The sequence below is a fragment of the Eretmochelys imbricata genome, chromosome 3 (genome assembly GCF_965152235.1).
Source record: "Eretmochelys imbricata isolate rEreImb1 chromosome 3, rEreImb1.hap1, whole genome shotgun sequence".
NCBI lineage: Eukaryota > Metazoa > Chordata > Testudines > Cheloniidae > Eretmochelys > Eretmochelys imbricata.
Genome location: NC_135574.1, coordinates 190628031 through 190648894, shown reverse-complemented (window position 1 = coordinate 190648894; position 20864 = coordinate 190628031). Strand labels below are relative to the sequence as shown.

Here is a 20864-nt window from a genome sequence, read left to right as displayed (position 1 = left end):
GTAATAGCTCGTCCAAACTGACCACTCTCCAAGTTTAAATCCAAGTTAAACCAGAACATCGGGGGGGGGGGGGGGGAGGAAAAAACAAGAGGAAATAGGCTACCTTGCATAATGACTTAGCCACTTCCAGTCTCTATTTAAGCCTAAATTAATAGTATCCAATTTGCAAATGAATTCCAATTCAGCAGTTTCTCGCTGGAGTCTGGATTTGAAGTTTTTTTGTTTTAAGATAGCGACCTTCATGTCTGTGATTGCGTGACCAGAGAGATTGAAGTGTTCTCCGACTGGTTTATGAATGTTATGATTCTTGACATCTGATTTGTGTCCATTTATTCTTTTACGTAGAGACTGTCCAGTTTGACCAATGTACATGGCAGAGGGGCATTGCTGGCACATGATGGCATAAATCACATTGGTGGATGTGCAGGTGAACGAGCCTCTGATAGTGTGGCTGATGTTATTAGGCCCTGTGATGGTGTCCCCTGAATAGATATGTGGGCACAATTGGCAACGGGCTTTGTTGCAAGGATAAGTTCCTGGGTTAGTGGTTCTGTTGTGTAGTTCATCTGTTCCATCCTCCTGCCAGTGCCGGATTGGTCCTCACAGCATATAAATGTGTTTTCTTCTAAAGGAAGAAAATTTTTACTTGGCATCTATTTATTTTGGCTCATTTTTAGATCATGTAAAAAGTATGGAGAGGTTTGAACTGCATTACCTTGCTTGAACTCCTCTACCATTACTGCTCGTGTTGAAGTAGACACATTATACGTAGAGTTCTGCTGCGGATAGGCTGGTGTGATTATGGGCATTAGATGATATCGGTCAGATGGGTTTACCTATGGCATTAGAATGGTTCCATTAGTGTGTTTAAAGTGATTATAAATTAAGAAAGAAAAGAGATCTACATACCCTAGGGTCCCAGACTGGCAAATTTAGATTGCTATCTTCAGGTTGTTTGAGCAACACAGGATTTGGCCATTCCCTGTACAAGAGACCAAAGAATGACTATCATGTATAGTTTTGTCCATGTAAAGTAATTTTTCTTTAAAATTACACAAAATGAAGACAATTTAGCTTAAGTCTAGTTAAGTGTAGAACTAGTTTGACAAGACAATGCTTAGCTAATTTTGGAGGGGGGGGGCTATGAGAAGTGTTTAAAAACTTACCATTTTGAAAAAATTAGGAAGAATTTGTGAACTAGAGTAGATGCCAATGCATTTGGATAGAGCTGACATGTTCTTGCTACCAGCATCGCCCAGGAAACACCACCAAGAAATCCCAACACATTGGAATAAATACCACGTCCTAGAATATACACATTTTAAAGTTAGCCTTTATTTTTAAAGTGTGCAAGTATGGTTCTTTCCAAAAACTTAGAGCTCTAGAAAATATTTAACAAAACTGATTACAACCCAGCCTTTACAGATTATACTTAATTATATTACGTCTACTTATTCCCATTTAAGCGCCAAAAAAGATATTTGAATCCAGTTTCCCCGTCTCTCAAGGTAAGATATACTGAAGGCCCCATACACATACTTCCAATTTGCAGAACCAGAGGGCTCTTTGGCTGTGCTCATTTTGCACTGATTCTTGCACTGTTCTGGTGGCTGGAGAGGGGAGCCTTTAAAATTTGCCTTCCTTTTCTAGACTTGGGGGCTGATGGGCCTGAACCACATCATATGAATACAACAAGATACTGAGCAAAATCCACATATGAAAGTGTTGACAGCATATTTGTAGCTACTTTAGTCAATGAGCATTTTCATTAGTGTTTTCCAGGCAGCCTTGCTCAGACCCCAGTTATGCCAGGGAAGGAAAGCATTTGTAGCCAGATTCAACAACTCGTCTCCCCGACTTCACAGGATTTCAGTGCCATCCAAGTCCTGCTCAGAGAATAGAGCTGGTCAACATTTTGACAGAGGCCTACTAAGAATTTTCTCATTACATTTTTGAAAGTTTGGCCAGTTTTGGATCAGCACTATCTGAGATCCCTCCTATCAAGGCAGACTGCAATTCTTTCCCATCTCAAAGATGTTTCTCAAGTTAACAGTTTGGTGCACATGATTACCCATGGACTTTTCCATCCTAATCTTGTCTTATTTCAGACTAACCAAGATCATGGGCTAGAGATTGTAATTTTCATTCAAAGACCAAAAGCGGATCTCAGAACACTTCACATTGTCCATAGGCAAGACAAAATAATTAATAACCATTACTATCACAAAGCAGCAACAAGTCTAGAACAGTAACAGTTCTCAGTCATCCATTTAAACATTAGCCAGATTCAATGGTTTACTTTTAGAAGTCAGACAAGATAAAGCCTGTTCAGGTCAGTAGAGTCATCTGTCAAACATCCAGTTTACTGCTCCCCAAATTGCAATTTATTTCAATTCCCATAACATTTATTCTGAAGGCACTTATTTTGTGTCTTTTTGTTGTTGTTATACATGAAGTTTACTCACTTGTAACCCAATTTCTCTGACACTAACTCTGCATATTCACTTTCGTGATGTGCCATCTGATGGAACTTTCTGGTAATACGGCCAGTGAGTGCCCACAAGCCCCTCCTCCTAGTCCCCTCAGTGTTCAAGCATGTTGTAAGGGCGTGGCCATAAAAAGGAGCATGGTGTGAGCACTTGCTCAGTTCCCCCCCACAGCTAGTGCCAAGTACAGTGGTATTACTTAGGACTCTACGGAAGAGGGGAAGGTGTGTGGACAGCATGAAAATGCAGCGTCCATCTGGAAGAACTCCGGTTACCTTCATTCCTTCTTTGAAGGTCCTCTGCATAGCCTCACTCTTGGGGTAGTTTGACAAGCAATATTCAGCAAAGGATGGAGGGACACAAGGTCCTAATTAAATAGAGATTGAAACATCGCCCTGCCAAACTGAGCATCAGATCTACCAGATAAATCTAAAAGCATAAAATTTCGTGAAAGTATGAACTGAACCCCAAAGTGGCAGCTTTACATATCTCAATAAGGGCATCATATCTAAAATACAATTAGTAGAGATAGTTTCTGAGACCCAGTGCTGGAGAGAGAAGATATCTTATAATTTTAATACTCAATTTTAATAACCAATCTAGACAATGTTGGCACAGAAAAAGCATGGTGTTTGCAATTTTCAGCACAGCAAGTGAACAGTTTTGGAGAAAATCCTAAACTCCGCAGTCAGACAGTAAAATAAGGAGCTTTTAAAATCTAAATAATGCAATCCAGATTCACTTATCAACATGAGGTTGGGGAGGGAGAGAAAGAGAAATTGATTTTCATGTTAACCAATCAATTAGTTTAGAGAGAAATCTGGGGTGAGGCTTAAGTACCTCCTTGTCTTTACAGAAAATTGTAAGAGGAGGGCCAGCCATCAAGGCCTACAGTTAACTGGGGGCTTGTCTACACTTGCAAGTTTGTTGCCAAAAACTGGGGTTTTGGCAACAAAACAGCAATAGCGTACACACTGCAAGATCACCTTTTTCAGAACCCCCCTCCCCCAGTTTTGGCGACAAAAAACTTCTATCCCCTGCGAGAGATTTTTGTCTTTCCCCCCTCCCTTTATTGTCGACAGCCAGCCAGTCTAGACACCACAGGTTTTACCTCCAATTTTATTGGCCTCCAGGAAACTATCCCACAATTCCCATGCTGCTGCCACTCTGGTCAGCAGTTTGAACTCTGCTGCCCTGCAGCCAACGCGCCCCTTCCCCTTGCAAGCACCAGGGCTTTTAAATCTCATTTCCTGCTTGCTGGCTTCCCAGGTGAGCATGGCTGGCTATCGCCCCAAATGTGCTCCCGCTTGGACCGGCACTGAGTTGTTGGATCTGATCAGTATATGGGGAGAGGAGTCTGTTCAGTCTCAGCTGTGAGTGACCCGTAGGAATCAGGACACATATGGGCAAATTTCTCGAGGCTTGCGCGATAAGGGCTATGATCAGGACATGCAGCAGTGCAGAGCGAAGATAAAGGAGCTGAGGCAGGCGTACCATAAGGTGAGGGAAGTGAACCATCGCTCCGGTGGTGCGCCAAGACCTGCCGCTTCTATAAGGAGCTGAATGCTATCCTCGGTAGTGACCCCACCTCCATCACCGATAGCCCCGTGGATACTTTGCAGGCAGCAGAAAGAGGGGGTAACCCTGAGGCTGTAATTGTGGATGAAGAAATCAAGCTAGAAGAGGCTGAGGTGCTCCCAGCAGGGTCGCCTGCTGGGGCATGCAGCCAGGAGCTTTCCACTCTAGAAGTGCTCAATGTGGAGCAGGAAGCAGATGAGACTCTGGGTAAGTTGCTATGGCTTGTGTAGGGAATTGAAAAGTGGGAGGCAAGTAGTGTGTAGCTAATCTGCATCGCCAAGCAGGGTGTCGATGGACATAGAGACCTGCAGGGAATCCTCCTGAGAGAAGCTCTAGAAAGTTTCCAAGAGGTACTTGTTAATCCTCTACTGCAGATTCCAAGGGATTGCAGCCTTGTTAGGTCCCCCCATTGTAGGTAACTGTATCTTGCCATTTAGCAAAGTGGCACATAGCTGAGCTGCCTATAGACTGGGGTGAAAGCCACAAGCATTCAGAAGCTGAGCACTGGTTTCCCTAGTCACCCTCATCAGCGAGATGTCAGCAGCAGGTTGGCTACCTGTGAAAAATTGTGGGATAATTTTAGAATGAGTTCCCTTCAAAACTGCCCTGCAAACCATAATCTTTTTGTCCGTACGCACAACTGCCTTTCCACTCCTGAAACTCACCATGATTGGGGTGCTCGTAGAGCTGTGTGCTTGCTCATAGAAATCACTTTCTCGGCAGAAGGTCCGTTTTACTAAAACGTTTCAGTCATTTGCTGGAATAAAACAATCCCTCTTCTGTTCAGCACAGACCTTGAAGACCACATCACGCACCCCCACGGACTGGCTGCGGCAGATAAGAAAAAATCCTTGGCGCAGCAAAGGAGAGATGTTCTGCGAGGTGCTGCAGCGCGATGAGCGACAGACCGGGGCACGGAAAGAGTGCTGGGAAGCCGAAAGGCAGGACAGAAAAGAGACTGCTGCTTTTGCTAGGCAAGCGACAGAGCGGATGATAAAAGTGATGGAGGATCAGACAAAGATGCTCAAGTCCTTGATACAGCTGCAGACTGAGCGGATCTGAGTTCAAGCACCTCTGCAGCAGATGCACAATTCTTTGCCAACTCCTCCCCCCCCCCCCCCCCCCGACGCCCACACATTCCTGTTCACTCCACAGCACTCCTGAGTTTCCCTATCACTCCAGCCCCTCTGATAGCTTGCACAAGGATAGCTGGAGCCACAAACAGTTGTGAGGCTTTACCCTTTTTAACAACAAATAAAGCCTAAGGTATTTAATGGTACAGCATTTTTATTCTGTATAAAAGCGTATAGCAGTCAATTCACTCTCGGGTACAGGCTTCTAAAGCGTTTTGTTGCATGGATCTTGGGCCCCAAAATTGTACATGGATGCAACAGGAAAGCAACTCCAAAGCAGACGTGTTACTGGGCGGGGGGGGGGGGGTCTAGCCTGCCATTTAAACACCTCCAGTGAGCTTTCAAACGGCCAAAGGCACATTCGACTACCATGCGGCACCTGCTCAGCTTGTTAAAATGCTCCTTGCTGATGTCCAGGTGCCCTGTGTAAGGTTTCATGGGCCAGGGCTGTAAGGGGTAAGAGGGGTCTACCAGGATTACTATGGGCATTTCCACATCCCCCACTGTGAACTTGTGGTCTGGAAAGAAAGTCCTCGCCTGCAGCTTTCTGTACAGGCCACTGTTCCTGAAGGTACGTACGTCATGCACCCTTTCCAGATCAGCCTGCACTGATGTCCATGAAACGCCCCTGGTCATCCACATGCGCCTGCAACACCATGGAGAAGTATCCCTTCTGATTGATGTATTCAGAGGCAAGGTGGTCTGGCACTAAAATTGGAATGTGTGCACCATCAATCGCCCCGCCACAGTTAGGGAAACCCATCTCTGCAAAGCCATTCACTATGTCATGCACATTCCCAGAGCCATGGTCCTATGCAGCAGGATGCGATGTATTGCCCTTCACACTTGGAGTAATACAGCCCTAACAGTGGACTTTCTCCACTCCAAACTGATTTGCGACTGACCGGTAGCAGTCTGGATTCGCCAGCTTCCACAGTGCGACTGCAACACGCTTCTCTCAATCTGGTGTCCTTGTGCCACAGGTCGGGGGCCAGCTCAGCAAATAGCTCCATGAAGGTTGCTTTACACATCCTAAAGTTCTATACCCACTGATAGTCATCCCACACCTGCATGACATGTGATCCCACCAATCAAGGCTTGTTTCCCTAGCCCAAAAGGGATGCTCTACCATATGCAGCTGATCTGTGAATGCACAAAGCACTGATAAGTTGCTGCCATTCCTATCACACTCAGGTGCCTGCAATTCATCCTCTGTTAACTTTGCGAGTAACTGTGTTGCCATGCGTGATGTCCTCACGACAGCTAACAGCGCATAGGAGAGAAGTACAGGATCCATCCTCTCTCACTGCAGATGCTGGCACGCACTACAAAAGAATGACGGTTGGAAAAACAGTGCGAAAGAAAACCAGAAACCATTGGAGGGGTGGGACACAAAGTGGTGCATGACCATATATTTTGCACATCCCAGGATGCGCGGCGCTTCGTTTCTGCATTCCCACAACACCTAGCGACAGATGGTGTTGCCAGGCATTGTGGGATACATATCCACAGGCCATTGCTCTCACTGTCGACAAAGGTGCCCCAAATGTGGACATGATCTGTCGACAGAGGGAGCAAATGTAGACACTTTGGCAACTTTATTTTGTCAATTTTTCCTTGTCGACATTAGCTTCATTGACAAAACTCGCTAGTGTAGAAAAGCCCTCATTCTTCTAGCTGAAGAGATTGCTATTATAAAGGCTTTTTTTAATGGAGAGATGAAACAATGAACAATTTGAGAGATGTCTAAATGCATATAGTCATAAAATGTATTAATGCCAAATTTAGATAACCATGGAGGAACTGGATTTCTTAATAATGGATAGAAGAGCAAAACTCCTCTAAAACTGTTTTTAAAAACAGTCAAGTGAAAATAGATTACACCATCAATAGAATTATGAAAGGTGGCTATTTCCACTAGATGGACCTTAAGCAAAGAAATAGACAAACTCACATTTTAGGTGTACTAGATATTCTAAAATACATTGAATTGGAGCAGATACTGGATCAATAACCTTATCAGACATATCTTCCATTTAAAATCAGAACATTTTCTAATTGACTGTTTCCTAGAATTAGGACATGCTGCACTTCTACAGAGCAAGATCTTTCTAGATCTGTTAAAGTCCAAAGCAGTTAGATGTAACAATTGGAGAGTTAGATAAAGAACTCTCCCTCCCTGCTGGGACAATAGGGCTGGTGTTACTGGTAGAAGTTTGCATTTCCCCTTGGAAAGAAGAATTAGGTGCATCTACCATTGCGGTCTCAGCCATGCCAGAGCAACTTGCATAATTTTGGCTAAGTTTGATAGATCTTTTTCACTATCTTTAACATTAGTGGGAAAAGGAGGAAAGTTAACTGGTCCCCCAGCAGAGAAAAAAGGCATCTGTCGCGAATATGCAAGCCTTCTCTTGAAGAAAAACAAAGGAATTTTGTATTTAACCTGGTGCAAAAATATCCATGTCCAGAAAGTTGCAAAGGCTGAAAATGTCCTGAACTACTGAGTCCTTTACTAAGCACTCAAGCATCTTAGTCTAATCTCTGTTCAGCTTGCCCGTGAGCTGCTTGTGAGTTCCCACTACGTGCAGGGCAATCAGAGACTGTGTAGAATACACCAGTTCCATAGTTTTCTTGCCTCCTTGCAAAGCTGAGATGAACATGCCCCTCCCTGTTGGTTCACAATACATTGCTGACATATTTGTGGTGACTTGAACCACCCTGTCCTGTACCTGTAGAAGGAATGACTTGACAGCCAGAAGGATGGCCTTCAGTTCTAACATTCATGTGCAAGTGTGACTCGAGGAGTCCAGAGACCTTGAATAGATTGAGATACCCCTTCCCCATCCCTTCTTGGATACATTTGATGTAGCTATTGCAGGAATGTGGGGGAGGTAGAATGATACTCCAAGAGCATTCTCTAGGCTCAACCACCACATTAGAGAGGCTAGTGGCTTTTTTGGGGAATGGTGATTACTTCGAACATACTGTCCAGCTCTAGGATTGGTCTGGGAATCCCTTTTTCTTTGGAATCAGAAAAAATTGTAAATAAACCCCTTGGTTCCAGAACTTTTCTAGGACCCCCTCTATTGCTCCTGCTTGTAACAGAGTTTGTATTTGTGTTCTTAGTACCCTCTTGTGAGATAGACCCCCTAGAAAGGGAGGAGTGGGGGGGTTTTGAGGAGGAAGGTATTCAAATTGGATAGTATAAGCCTTCCTTTATTATGTCTAACATTCGTCTGTTTGAAGTGATATTTTTATGACTCATGGAATTCTGAGACAAGGATAGAATGATCCAGGCTTGGTTCACAGATCTCAAACCTCATGTCAAATCGGCTATCTTTGTTGCCTTATGTTAGGCTGCAGAAGAATTCTTCATCCTCCTCTGATGTTTAAAGGCTCTCTTCCTCTGCTAAGACAAAGGAGGACTGTTGTTGATGCTGATACTGTTTGAGTGCAGTAAGATGAAGGTGGGTAGTAATGCTTACAATATCTAAACATGGGACCAGGTGACTAAAGGATTGAAACCGTCCCAGTGATCTTGCAGAAAACAGTTTCTTTTGTCTTTCCTATAACTTTATCAGTTTTGACTACATAAATAGTCACCCTTAAAAGGAAGATCCTCTGTTCTAGGCTGTGTCCGGAGGCAGAGAGGAAGATCTTAGTCACACATCTGCAGAGATCAGTGAACGAAGAAACTGATCCAGATGCAGTGTCCGATACCTCAGATGATTCTTTAAGTGCATGCTTTATGATGTTCTGACTTTTTAGGAGGGCATTAGCTAGTTTTGTTGATCTCTGGAAGATTTTTAGTGAAAAGGGAGATAGTGTCCCCAAAAATGGAATTGGTACCTTTACATGACTGCTTAGTAATTGGCCACTCATGTTCAATTTTCTTCCTAGAGAATTAACTCTTACTCCTTATCAAAGAGGGGAAAATGATCAGTTTTGGATCATTTGACCATAGCTGATGCAACAAGTCAGTCAGTTAAGAGGAAGGTGTAGAGGAAAACAGAAGGATCTTTCCTAAGGAATCTGATATGACTTGTCAGCTTTCTTTGAAACTGGCTGATAGGAAGAAGGGTTTGACCCTATTGATTTATCTGGTTCCCAAAGTCCATCTAGTATTGGTAAAGGTACTGGATTTCCTGAAGTGGTATCTAAAATGTCAAAAACTGGGTGGGTGACCTCTTCGAAAGCCACTGAAGGTAAAAATGGTTCTCTGTTGGTCTTCAAAATGTGAGTGCAGATATGTATTCCACTCAGGTGTGTCAGTGTGCCCAGCAGACTGAAGCTGGTGACCTTTGCTTAGTACTCCCTGTCAGGGTGGCGCTCTGGCCCCTCATAGCTCTCCACTGGCTATTTAAGTACAGCACCATCCTGACCTTCCTTAGTTCCTTCGCACCGAACATCAAACTGAGACAGAGTGGGTCGTGGACTAGACATCTACACCCACATACCAGTTAAAGTACAAGTAGGTAACAATTTTTTCTTTGAGTGGTTGCAGATTTTTTATTCCACTCACTTGACTCACAAGTCAAGAAGGACTTGGGGCTCAGTCTACTTAAAGAACAACTGCAGAACTTTCCCAAACTTCCTAAAGTTTCATGTGATCTAGATGCAGTTGTAACAGCATAGTACTTGGTAAAAATATGCACTGAAGGCCATGTAGTGGCCTTGCAAATATCCAATATCAAAACATTGCTGAGGAATCATAGATTAGGGTTGGAAGAGACCTCAGGAGGTCATCTAGTCCAACCCCCTGCTCAAAGCAGGGCCAACCCCAACTAAATCACCCCAGCCAGGGCTTTGTCAAGCCGGACCTTAAAAACCTCTAAGGATGGAGATTCCACCATCTCCCTAGGTAACCCATTCCAGTGCTTCACCACCCTCCTAGTGGAAAAGAGTTTCCTAATATCCAGCCTAAATCTCCCCCACTGCAACTTGAGACCATTGCTCCTTGCCACCACGGAGAACAGCCAAGCTCCATCTTCTTTAGAGCCCCCCTTCAGGTAGTTGAAGGGTGCTATCAAATCCCCCCTCACTCTTTTCTGCAGACTATGCGATTGTTGTAGTTTGAGTCACTCCATATGCCATGGTAAAGCAGGAAGTTATTCACCTGGAAATGGTCTGAAGACTGCCTGACACTTCATCCATCCTGCATAGGAGACAAAGAATCAATGCAATCAATGAGATGGTCTCGCCTTCTCTACATAGAATGCAAAGCATTGTCTCACATGCAACATATGAAGCCGCTGTTCATCTAGACTTGAACATAGCTTAGGAAAGAATACTAATAAGAAAATTGCTCTGTTAATAGCTAACTGTGAAACCACTTCAGAATTTTTTTTTTTTTTTTTTTTTTTTTTTTTTTTTTTTTTGAGTGTGGCCTTAGGGTCACTTTATCTTTGAAATACTGCATATATGGAGGTCCTTCCATTAGCGCCTTCCATTTGCTTACTCTCCTTGCAGATGTTATGGCAGTAAAAACAACGATTTTTAATAAAGGAGGGATAGAGAACAATTTGCTAGGGGCTCAAACAGAGGTTCCAGGAGGACAGCCAGTACACTGTTAAGATCCCACAATGGAAGTTTTCTTCAGAGGTGGAAAGAACTACCACAGAGTTAGCAAAAATTTACTTCCACTGAATCAGAGGATGGAATGCAGAGATTGACTGTCTACTTACCAGCAAACAGAAACTTGAGGACTGAAGGTGTAATCCGGTAATCCCAAGTGTCCTGAATGTGGGCTAGACTCATCTGAATTCTCTGAGCTAGTGACCAAACCAAAAAAATGTTTCCTCTTGGCCAAATCAATAAACACAGTGGAATGTTTTCTATTATTAAGTAAAAGTCACTGGACTGCTTCTGAACAGCATCCTTCCTCTTCACCTACCCATGCAGCATCCACACTGTGAGGTGCAGATTGCCCAGTGCTGGATGCCAAATTTGACCATGGTGTTGAATCAGTAGGTTGGGATACAGCAGAAGATATCTGGAAGGTCAGATAGATTGAGGTAGTTAGAGAACCAACACTGCGTTTACCACAGTGATGCAACGAGTATCAGTTTGGCATAATCTAACTTCAGTTTGAGAATAACTTGAGGAATGAGTGGGATTGGCTTGGGGAAGGCATACATCATTGCTAATCCCCAGTTCAGATGGAAGGCATCAGTTAAAGAGACTGGACTGAGATCTGCTCGAGAACAAAAACTGACAGCTGTTTGCTGCCTTTTGGTCTAAACAGGTAAATCTTCAGACTACTCCATTCTTTGAAGATGGACCTCAGAATCCTGGTGATGGACTGCTTGTGATTCTGGGATAAATGCCTGCTCAGATTATCAGCCACTGATTCTGAGCACCCAGTTAGAGTGCAACTGTGGGAATGATGGCTTCCTTGATGCAAAAGTGCCAAAACTTCATTGCTCCACGACAGAACTGGTTGAAGCAGGCTCCTCTCTGCTTCTTTCATAAACAGATTGTGGTGGTATTGTCTGAGAGTATATGAACCACTGTGCCCTTGATCTGAGCCCAAAAGGTCCAGCATGTGTTGTAAATGGCTCAAAGTTCCAGGACATTGATATGAAGAGAATCTTTCTGTTCTGTCCACAAACCTTGAACTTTCAATGTCCCTAAATGTGCTCTCCAAGGTTTCTATAATTATGGTCCTGCTTGGTGCATTCATTGATCTGATGTGTTCACTACTCTACAAACACCAGGAGGGCTGGTAGCACTTTTACTAGGCTGTCCAGTGATTAAAATTCAGGAGATAAGTCAACTTCAACCAGCCTTGAAGAGGATGAAGACACAATCTCACATACTGGACAATGTACATGCAAGTGGACATATGACCAAGCAACTTCAGGCATACAGACTATAGTTGAAGGATGAGATCAGAGGGACAGACACAGGCAACAAATTGCTTGAAATTTCTCATTCAGCATAAAATCCCTTTAACTCAGAGTCCAATAGGACCCCAATGAACTCAATTGGGTGTGTTTAATGCTGACTTTTCTTTGTTCAAATCAGACCCAGATGATCAAAGAGACATAGCATGAAATGGACATGATGTAGGACTTGATTTCTGGACTTTCCCTTCATTAACCTATCATCCAGGTAAGGAAAAACATTAATGCCTCTTTTTCTGAGATATGCTGCTACTACAGTCATGCATTTAGTAAATACATGTGGAGCTGAGAATAGGCCAAAGAGGAGCACTATGTCCTGATGTTGACCTACTACTACAAATCTCAAATTTCATATGGCTTGGGAGAATTGTCACATGGAGGTAGGCTTTTTGAAGATCAGCACACTAGTCATATTCATCCAACTTGGTGAGAATCACTAGGGTGACACTGATGCTTCTTATGCATTTGTTGTACTTGTTCAAACACAGCTCTCAACTCTCCCTTGGACTTGGGGATCAGGAAATACCATGAGTAAAACCCCTTTCCCCCTAATGCTGAAGGGAAAACTCTTCTACAGCTCCCAAAGCACACAGAGCCTGGACCTGCTGTAGGAGCAGTGACTTGAGAGGGATCCCTGAAAAGGGATGGGGTACGGGGTAAGAAGGGGGAAATGGACAGGAACAGGATGGCATAACCTTATCCCACAGTACTTAGGATAATTTGTCCATAGTTACTGTTTCCCCAAGCCCGTAAAAGCGAAATAGCTTGCCTGCAAATGGAGGTGATATGGTTGAGAAGTTGATAACTGGAGTGTTGCTCTTGATAGGTGAGGAGCTGGCTGGTTATTACTGGGACCAGGAAATGACTTCTTCTGGGACTTACCAACCATCAAAAGGTAAGTCCTCTATGCTTTGTTGGACCTCAGAAGCTATGCCAGAATTCTGTAACCATGAGACAATAATCCTGGGGAAAAAGTGTGCTCCGTGTCCTGTGTGGATTGCAGTGACTTCTTGGCCACCAGATGACCTTCCACAATGAATGCCTTAAACTCTTCCCAGGAGGATTCTAGCAATTTATATGTAAATTTGGACATATTTTGTAAATTAGGAGGTTAACAGTACCTGCTGATTAGCAATGCAAATTTGTAAAGAGGAGGTCGAGTAAGTTTTTTCTTCCCATTAAATCTAACCATTTATATCTCCCCTGATGCAATCTCTCACTTGCTGCTGTTATGACAAGTGAGTTAGAGGCTGGATGAGAGCAGAAGCACTGAAAACCCTGCATAAGGGCACAATACCTCTTTTCAGTATGCTTCACTGTGAGCAGTAAGGAACGTAGGGTACATTTTTGCAGGCTCCAAAAAGTGCTTCATTTATAGGGAGAGCTATTCTCCTGGGAACCAATGATTGGAGAAAATATACCAACTTATTAGTACTGTCCTGAACAAATTGTCTGAATGCCCAAGCCTGTAGCCATTCACCTCAGGAGACCTTGATATGACTTAAAATCTTCAGGTACAGGACAAGAGGAAGCTGGCACCATAGAATCATCCAGTGGAAAAATGAAGTGGAACCAATGAAATCTCCTGTGGCAACACCTGCCTCTGTAACAATGGTTGAGACTGAACTAGCTCAGAGTGAGGATGAACAAAGATCAGTGACCTTGCTCTGGACTGACCTGTGCATTGGGACCTCACAGATTGAGGAACATCCCAAGGAGGCCATTGAGGATAAGGATATGGCATTGGTGGCCAGTGGGAACTGGACTAATACCCTTAACCCTACTGTGGGAGCAGTGCCAATCTCTATACTGCTCGTGATCCCCAGGAGGTCTCAAAAAATGAGAATAGCACTTTGAAAGTGACAGAGGCAGAAGATGTTCCCAAATTCTCCCTTGAAGAAACTTCCAAGCAGTGGCAACGGAGGAACCACTCAGGTAGACCAAGCAAACATCCAGCCTCACCTGAAGCCCAACATGCAGGCTGCATCAATGCTGATGATGGCAAAGCAGCTGGTGCCTTGAGTAGTGGTAGGGGCATTGCACTCACATGACACCGGAATGGACATCAGTAATGAAGTCGAGCCCAGTACCAGTCCTGCAGATGTGGTCTGCTCCGAAACGGTCATTACTGAAGATTGTAGCTCGACTGATGACTCCTCAGTACCAATAAAGGGGCCAAATTTAGTTCTGCATCCTGATTTTTAAGCAGTGCAGAAGACAGTGCTGATAACAGTGAATATTCTCTAACCAGTCTAGGAGGTATTGATAACACAGAAGAGGCCACTACAGTTGAGTGCTACTGAATTAAATAGAATGTCTGGGGCAGAAAGGCAAAGCAAGACAGATTGTGCCTGATATGTCAACAGACCAGAAACAAATTGGTGTCAACACCAACGTCATTGGTACCAGACTTGACAGTATACTGTCAAATTGTTCTCATCTCAGTACTGGATAGACAGCCTGCCTCTATCCTGTGTACCAGAGGAATCTGTCAGTTTGCACTCCTCTTAGGGGAGGAGGAGGAGGAATCTCTCCTAACTTTGCAAAGGTTCTCATCCATTTTGAGACTCATTTTCCCTCAGAGTCTGAATCTGGCTGTGGAACAACAGCCCCTACCAGCTCTGAAGTGCTCTGCGGGATTGGACAATTGGCAGAGGTCTCCAGTTACCAAAGCAAGACTCGTGGCCTGCTCCATAAGGTGCTGCTTCAAGCACGAAGTCTCTAGTCACCAGCATTCTTTTTTGAATGACTTACAGATGGAACACTTTCCTTTAAATGTGCCCTTCTCCAAGGCAGAGTAAAAACAGTGTGGGGGAAATCCCTATTAGGGATAGCCACCCCACACAACCGGCAGTGTTTAAAACCTGGTGAGGGCATCACACCAGGCTAAATCCTAAGCTAACTAAATACTAAGGATACTTCTAAAACTATATACACAAGCTCACAGCAAAGCACAAACAGTGAAGTGTGAGGGAAGATACCACACAGAATGCACCCAATCCAGCTGCAAGTGGTGAGAAGGAACTGAGGGGGATTGGGCAGTGCTGACCGTAAATAGCATGAGGAGGGGCTACAAGGGGCCAGAGGATGTAAGTTCTCCAGCTTTGGTGCACTAGGAGTGCACCCCTGAGTGGAGGACATGTCTGCAACCATTGGAAGAACTTCAAAACTAGCACCTTCCTGTTCACCAATTCATGAAACTGGATAGAGTCCTCAGAAGGGGATGATGCAGAAGCAACACTCACATTCTCATCAGGAAGAGAATCACTCTCTAACTCTTGTTCTTTTTGCTTTTCACTTGAAGAGGTGGATCCTCCTTTTCTTCAGAAAGTATACCAGACACTAAAGAGGGAAAGTGTTCCAAATGTTGAGGATCCGATTGTCTCTGGTCCGTAGAGCTAGATTTCCCTTAATCTGGAACCGGGAATCCTGGCTTTTGAGAATGGTTAGGGAAACTAGGAGTCAGGCAGGATGCCCAAGGCAGCATATGCCAATCTGACCACAGGATGTCATTCTCAAACTGAGCAGGGGAACAGTGTTGTGAAAAAAAAGTCTACCTCTGAAATCACTTATCCAGCTCTCCTTCAAAGTGCAGATCCAATAACGAAACCTATTGGTCAAAGGACTGAAAGTGGAACTTGTAAAAGGGATAAAGGTGAGAATTTTTTGATGAGTCACCAGAGTGAGGAGGTCAGATATGTTTTGATTTAGCCTTCCTTTTCCTTGGAACTGAAGTACTTTGTTCTGGTATGTTATCTGGCTGTTTGGGTCCCTTATCTGGAACCACCTCCCTACAAACCATTGTAATAATCTTTGTACAAAATATGCCTTGTGAGGTATAATTTGAAAACTAATAACTTCCTGATGAATAATATCATGGTGAAATGTATGTAGCAACGTTATATGTTAAGTTATGAACATAAGCTGAAATTAGGTCTAAAATGTATTTACCAAATAAGTTTGGGTAAACCAGCTTCTTAAAGACAAAGGACAAGCTGATGCCTCTAGCTAGATGTTGTTAAAATTGATGGGCAGTCACCTGTCAAATGGTGATTCTGTGGCAAAGAAGGAGGGGCAGGAACAGATCAATCTGCATTTTAGCAAACAGCATGGAACCTCTTTCACCGCCAGACTCCTTGTCTCCATCCTCACAGTGGGATGTAACTTTATCTAGGGGTAACCCTCAGGAAAATTTCAGAGTGTGACTGAACTGTAAAAGTGAGGGACAAACACCCCAAGAAAAGGAAAGAAAAAAAAAGAAAAAAAAAGGAAAGAAACAGCCTTTGGACTTTGGGAGCAGGTTCTGGCCTGAGAATTCAGTCAGCAATGTTACTGGGAACACATGGCAAGGGACTTCACCTTGAACCAAAGTTTAGTTTGTTAAGTTTTAGTACTAGGAAGCATTTTATTTTTGTTTCTCTTGTAACCATTTCTGCCTTATACTCACTTAAAACCTATCTCCTTGTAGTTAAATATGTTTCATTCTTTAATCAAAACTAATCCAGTGTTTTAAACTGTGCAGGTAACTCCATTTAGGGTAGAAATATTGGATCTATTGCCCCTCTAAGGTATCTTGAGTGTCCAGGACACATTTTGGGGGAAACTTCGAGACTTTGAATGTGTTGGGGTCACCTTGAAAGTGATAACCAAGCCTGGTGGAAGCCAGTGTGTGACTGATGTGTGGCTGACAGGCTTCAGATATGCAGGGTCTTACCTGTGCGCTGGAAGTCTGAGTGGCCCAGGTGAGAGCTACAGCAGCAAAGCATTGTGAGGCACCTAAGTTTGCAGGGCAGTGCTGACAGTCCCCCACTAGTCTGGATTGCCCCCCAGAATGTCAGAGGGGCTCGAGCATTTTGGAAACAGATTTGATGTCTTAGGTACAGATGGCTCTGATTTGGAACTGGAGCTTGGTGTTGAGGCAGACACCTTTACCATGGTAGCCTGCTTGGATGCAGAAGTACTCTGAGCCTATTCAGGCCTCCTATCCTTTCCTTCAGATCTCTTCAACACCTATAATCCCAGAGGTCTGGCAGTCAACTCCTCCTGCAGTAAGAAAGCTTGGAGTCTGTTTAGTCTCTTTCTGGCCTGGGGAATGAACATAGTATAAATAGCACAAGGCAAAGGGGAATGCCTTTCCCAAGGCATTTAAGACATCTGGTAAGGGTGCGACTATGGCATGTCATCTTTTAAAGCCATGTTTCTTCATCTTCAAATCTGCCGTGGACAACTGTACCAAGTGCTACTGAATATCTGAACCATCCTAAAACCTAACCTAACATTAATTGATTAATCTTAACAAAAAAAAATAACAAAAAAACACAACCGCCCGCTCTCCTTCCCACCCACCAAGGCACTTAACAAAAAACTATGGATCTAAGAGATCCAGAGAAGTCCATATCCATCTGTCTGCTGCAGTTGGAAGAAACTGAGGCAGCATTTGGTGCCAAAGCCTGAGAATGTACTCAAACACTGGGGTGAGGGGCAGGAAGGGTGTGGGAGTGCTCTAATGAGCACTCTTACCAGAAAATTCCATTGTCCAAATTGCACCGGTTGGCACATCCCAAGAGTGAAAATATGCAGACACTCAAAGAAGAAGTTTAGTTAAGTTTATGTAATCCATTGTGCAATAGGCATACGAAAAGTAGAGAGTTATTGTGTGAAAAGGTGGTGTTCAGCAGTTCTCATGACAAATATATGAACGTGCTTTAAGCTACTTTGACCCCCACGGAGACATTTGCCTCACCGTCTATGTATGACTATTTACCTAGCATCATGACTACTCAATACACTATTTATGAGTGTTTACTACTTTAGCATGTCTGAATAAAATTTAGTTTTGAAATAAAGATCGCAGTTCTTATTCACGATCACATATATGGAAAGTTTGGCCTTTTTAAAAGATTCCTGAATTACCCCATGAAATATTCCTTAAGTGATTAGACATTTTACTCTCAGCCTTCAGTTATCTAGACTTTTCATGAACTTTTCAGGAACAATTAAGCTTCTGGGTAGAGATCAAGAATGATTGTGTTTTACTCACGTTTTGCCCACAGTTTAATTGCTCTAAGGGTTAGTCTGAAGTTCTCCTTGTGTGGCACTAAATGCAGAATTTCATCAGTAACTCTGCAACCTGCAAGAGATTTAAATTGCAAATTTAATAATCTCAGCTTTTTACTAGTTTACCACTTTAGTCTTGTTGAAAGAGTTTCTAAAGTAAGCATTGTATAACAATTGCTTGTATAAACAAAATCCATATTTTACTACTGTAAATACGGTTAGAGGACACGTTAGTAGTCTCCAGTATGCACCCACATACCTTGTGAATATAACAGGTTTTCAGAGTTTAGACTGCAGCTATAATCAACAATTTAACAAGTGAAAGTCCATTCTGCATGAGATGGGGGGAAGGGAGGGAGGAGAAGAGGAGATCTGAGAGCCAAGTCGGTCAGTTTTAACAGCTATACACAATTAGACAGAACTCAGGACTGTTGAGTAGTGAGGTTAAGCTCTAAGTAACAGAAGACTGCCTTTGCTTTAAGTAATTCATAGCAATAGTTACTTTTATAGGTATCACCTCATGTCAAGTGCTTTAGCTATTTATGACAGGTTTCAGAGTAGCAGCCGTGTTAGTCTGTATCAGCAAAAAGGACGAGGAGTACTTGTGGCACCTTAGAGACTAACAAATTTATTTGAGCATAAGCTTTTGTGGGCTAAAACCCACTTCATTGGATGCATGCAGTGGAAAATACAGTAGGAAGATACACACACACACAAACGAAAAAATGGGTGTTGCCATACCAACTAGAACAAGAGTAATCAGTTAAGGTGAGCTATTATCAGCGGGGGGACAGGACTTTTGTAGTGATAATCAGGATGGCCCATTTCCTACAGCTGACAAGAAGGTGTGAGTAACAGTAGGGGGAAAAATAAGCATGGGGAAATAGTTTTACTTTGTGTAATGACCCATCCACTCCCAGTCTTTATTCAAGCCTAATTTAATGGACACCATAAAGAATATTTTTTTCTTATTGCTTATTTTTTGCCCCCCTCCCCCGTTACTCACACCTCCTTGCCAATTGTTGGAAATGGGCCATACTGATTATCACTACAAAAGGTCCCGTCCCCGTCCCCCCCCCGCTGATAATAGCTCATCTTAACTGATTACTCTTGTTATAATTGGTATGGCAACACCCATTTTTTCATGTTCTCTCTCTGTGTGTGTGTGTGTGTGTGTGTGTGTGTGTGTATATATATATATATTTTTTTTTCCTACTGTATTTTCCACTGCATGCATCCGATGAAGTGCGTTTTAGCCCACAAAAGCTTATGCTCAAATAAATTTGTTAGTCTCTAAGGTGCCACAAGTACTCCTCGTTCTTTTAGCTATTTATATACAGCAGCAATGGCATACATCTCCCCCTGTAGTGGAAGAGGCAACCAACTGGCATAAGCACAGTGAACAAAGAATCAGGAAAATGTTAGGTATTGTCAGACATTTGCCCTACTCATTAAAGTGTCTAATATCCAGAACTGACAGAACCTTGATCTATCCAGATTTTTTTTTTTTTTAAAACTTACCCATCACTGTGGTATCTAAATATCTCAGATCTCATCCAATAAAGCATACAGGAGAATATTAGGAATCTATGCAATAGGAGTAATGTCTTTTTTGTACAAACTTGGAAAAGGTAATTTGTAAACAAAATACATGTCTATTTCTAATACAATTTAACATTTTACAAAATATTTTCTTATCCCACATGAATGAGTTATCAGATTTAAGATTAAAACAGAAGTTACCATTTAAGCTTCGTATACATCTTATATCCAGGCTTCTTAGACGCGAATCATCTCGAAGTTCCAAGTTATCAGAAATAGTCTGTACAGCCAGTCTTGCAAACACAAGATCAATCTTAGGGAGAAAAATTTAAAGTGCATTATACTTTGCATCTATAGAGAAGTATAAGCTGAAGTAACAATTTTAAATTCTGCTCAATGAATGCTACAATTACGCAAATCTGGAGAGTTTACCACCAGATTATTAGGATTTAGTGCATTAGATATATCAAGAAAACAGGACATACAGCTGTCAAGAAGTATGTTTCATGGTGGGGGAGGAAAACCATTTTTGCTTTGTTTGAAACTTCACATTTTTTCTTTTGACAGGAAAGGCCACTCTCCCCTCCCCCCCCCCGCCCCCTTTTAAAAGGGAAAGAAGCCATTTTGCTTATAATTTAAGTTTCAAAACAAAATTAAAAAATTTTCAAGTAGTGGAGGTTTTCTAAACAAATTGACATTTCATTGAAAACCAAAAATGGAACTTTTCTATGCAAGACATCAACCCCTTTCTTTAATTAAAGAATTTGACCAGCTCTGCTATACATGACTAAAGGCTGGATAATTTTCTTTCTGCATTAATGGTTCTTGTGGTATTACAGATACTGTGTTTATTTTGTACTTTCTACAAAAACTTGTCTTTTCATGAAGAGAATAGTCTTTAGAGTTCATATTTTGTGAGAAAGATTCAGGACCAGATTCTTCAGCCTGTTAAAGCTTCTTTGAGCCACCAGAGCATCACATTCTCCCTACATCTGGGAATCCTTGAGTGATGTAGAACCACAATAGTAACCTTATGCAACCCCCTCCTTGTGACCCAGCATGTGGGGCATGGTCAGGGTGTTTGTGGGGCTGATCCCTGCATTCAGGAAAAGCTAGCATAAGATACACAGGTCTTCAGACCCCTATTATGCAGTAGACCAGCA

The 20864-nt window shown here is 42.8% G+C and overlaps 1 protein-coding gene across 1 annotated transcript in view; it reads right to left on the bottom strand.

Moving 5' to 3' along the window:
* Nucleotides 1-20864, bottom strand: part of PAPOLG (poly(A) polymerase gamma) — a 62484-nt gene that overhangs the window by 26192 nt on the left and 15428 nt on the right. The window contains exons 7-11 of the mRNA XM_077812026.1: nucleotides 19903-20014; nucleotides 18143-18232; nucleotides 1167-1305; nucleotides 910-982; nucleotides 716-836 (exon numbers count right to left, since the gene is read on the bottom strand). Of these exons, the coding sequence (XP_077668152.1) occupies nucleotides 716-836; nucleotides 910-982; nucleotides 1167-1305; nucleotides 18143-18232; nucleotides 19903-20014 (535 nt within the window). The remainder of the gene's footprint in view (nucleotides 1-715; nucleotides 837-909; nucleotides 983-1166; nucleotides 1306-18142; nucleotides 18233-19902; nucleotides 20015-20864) is intronic.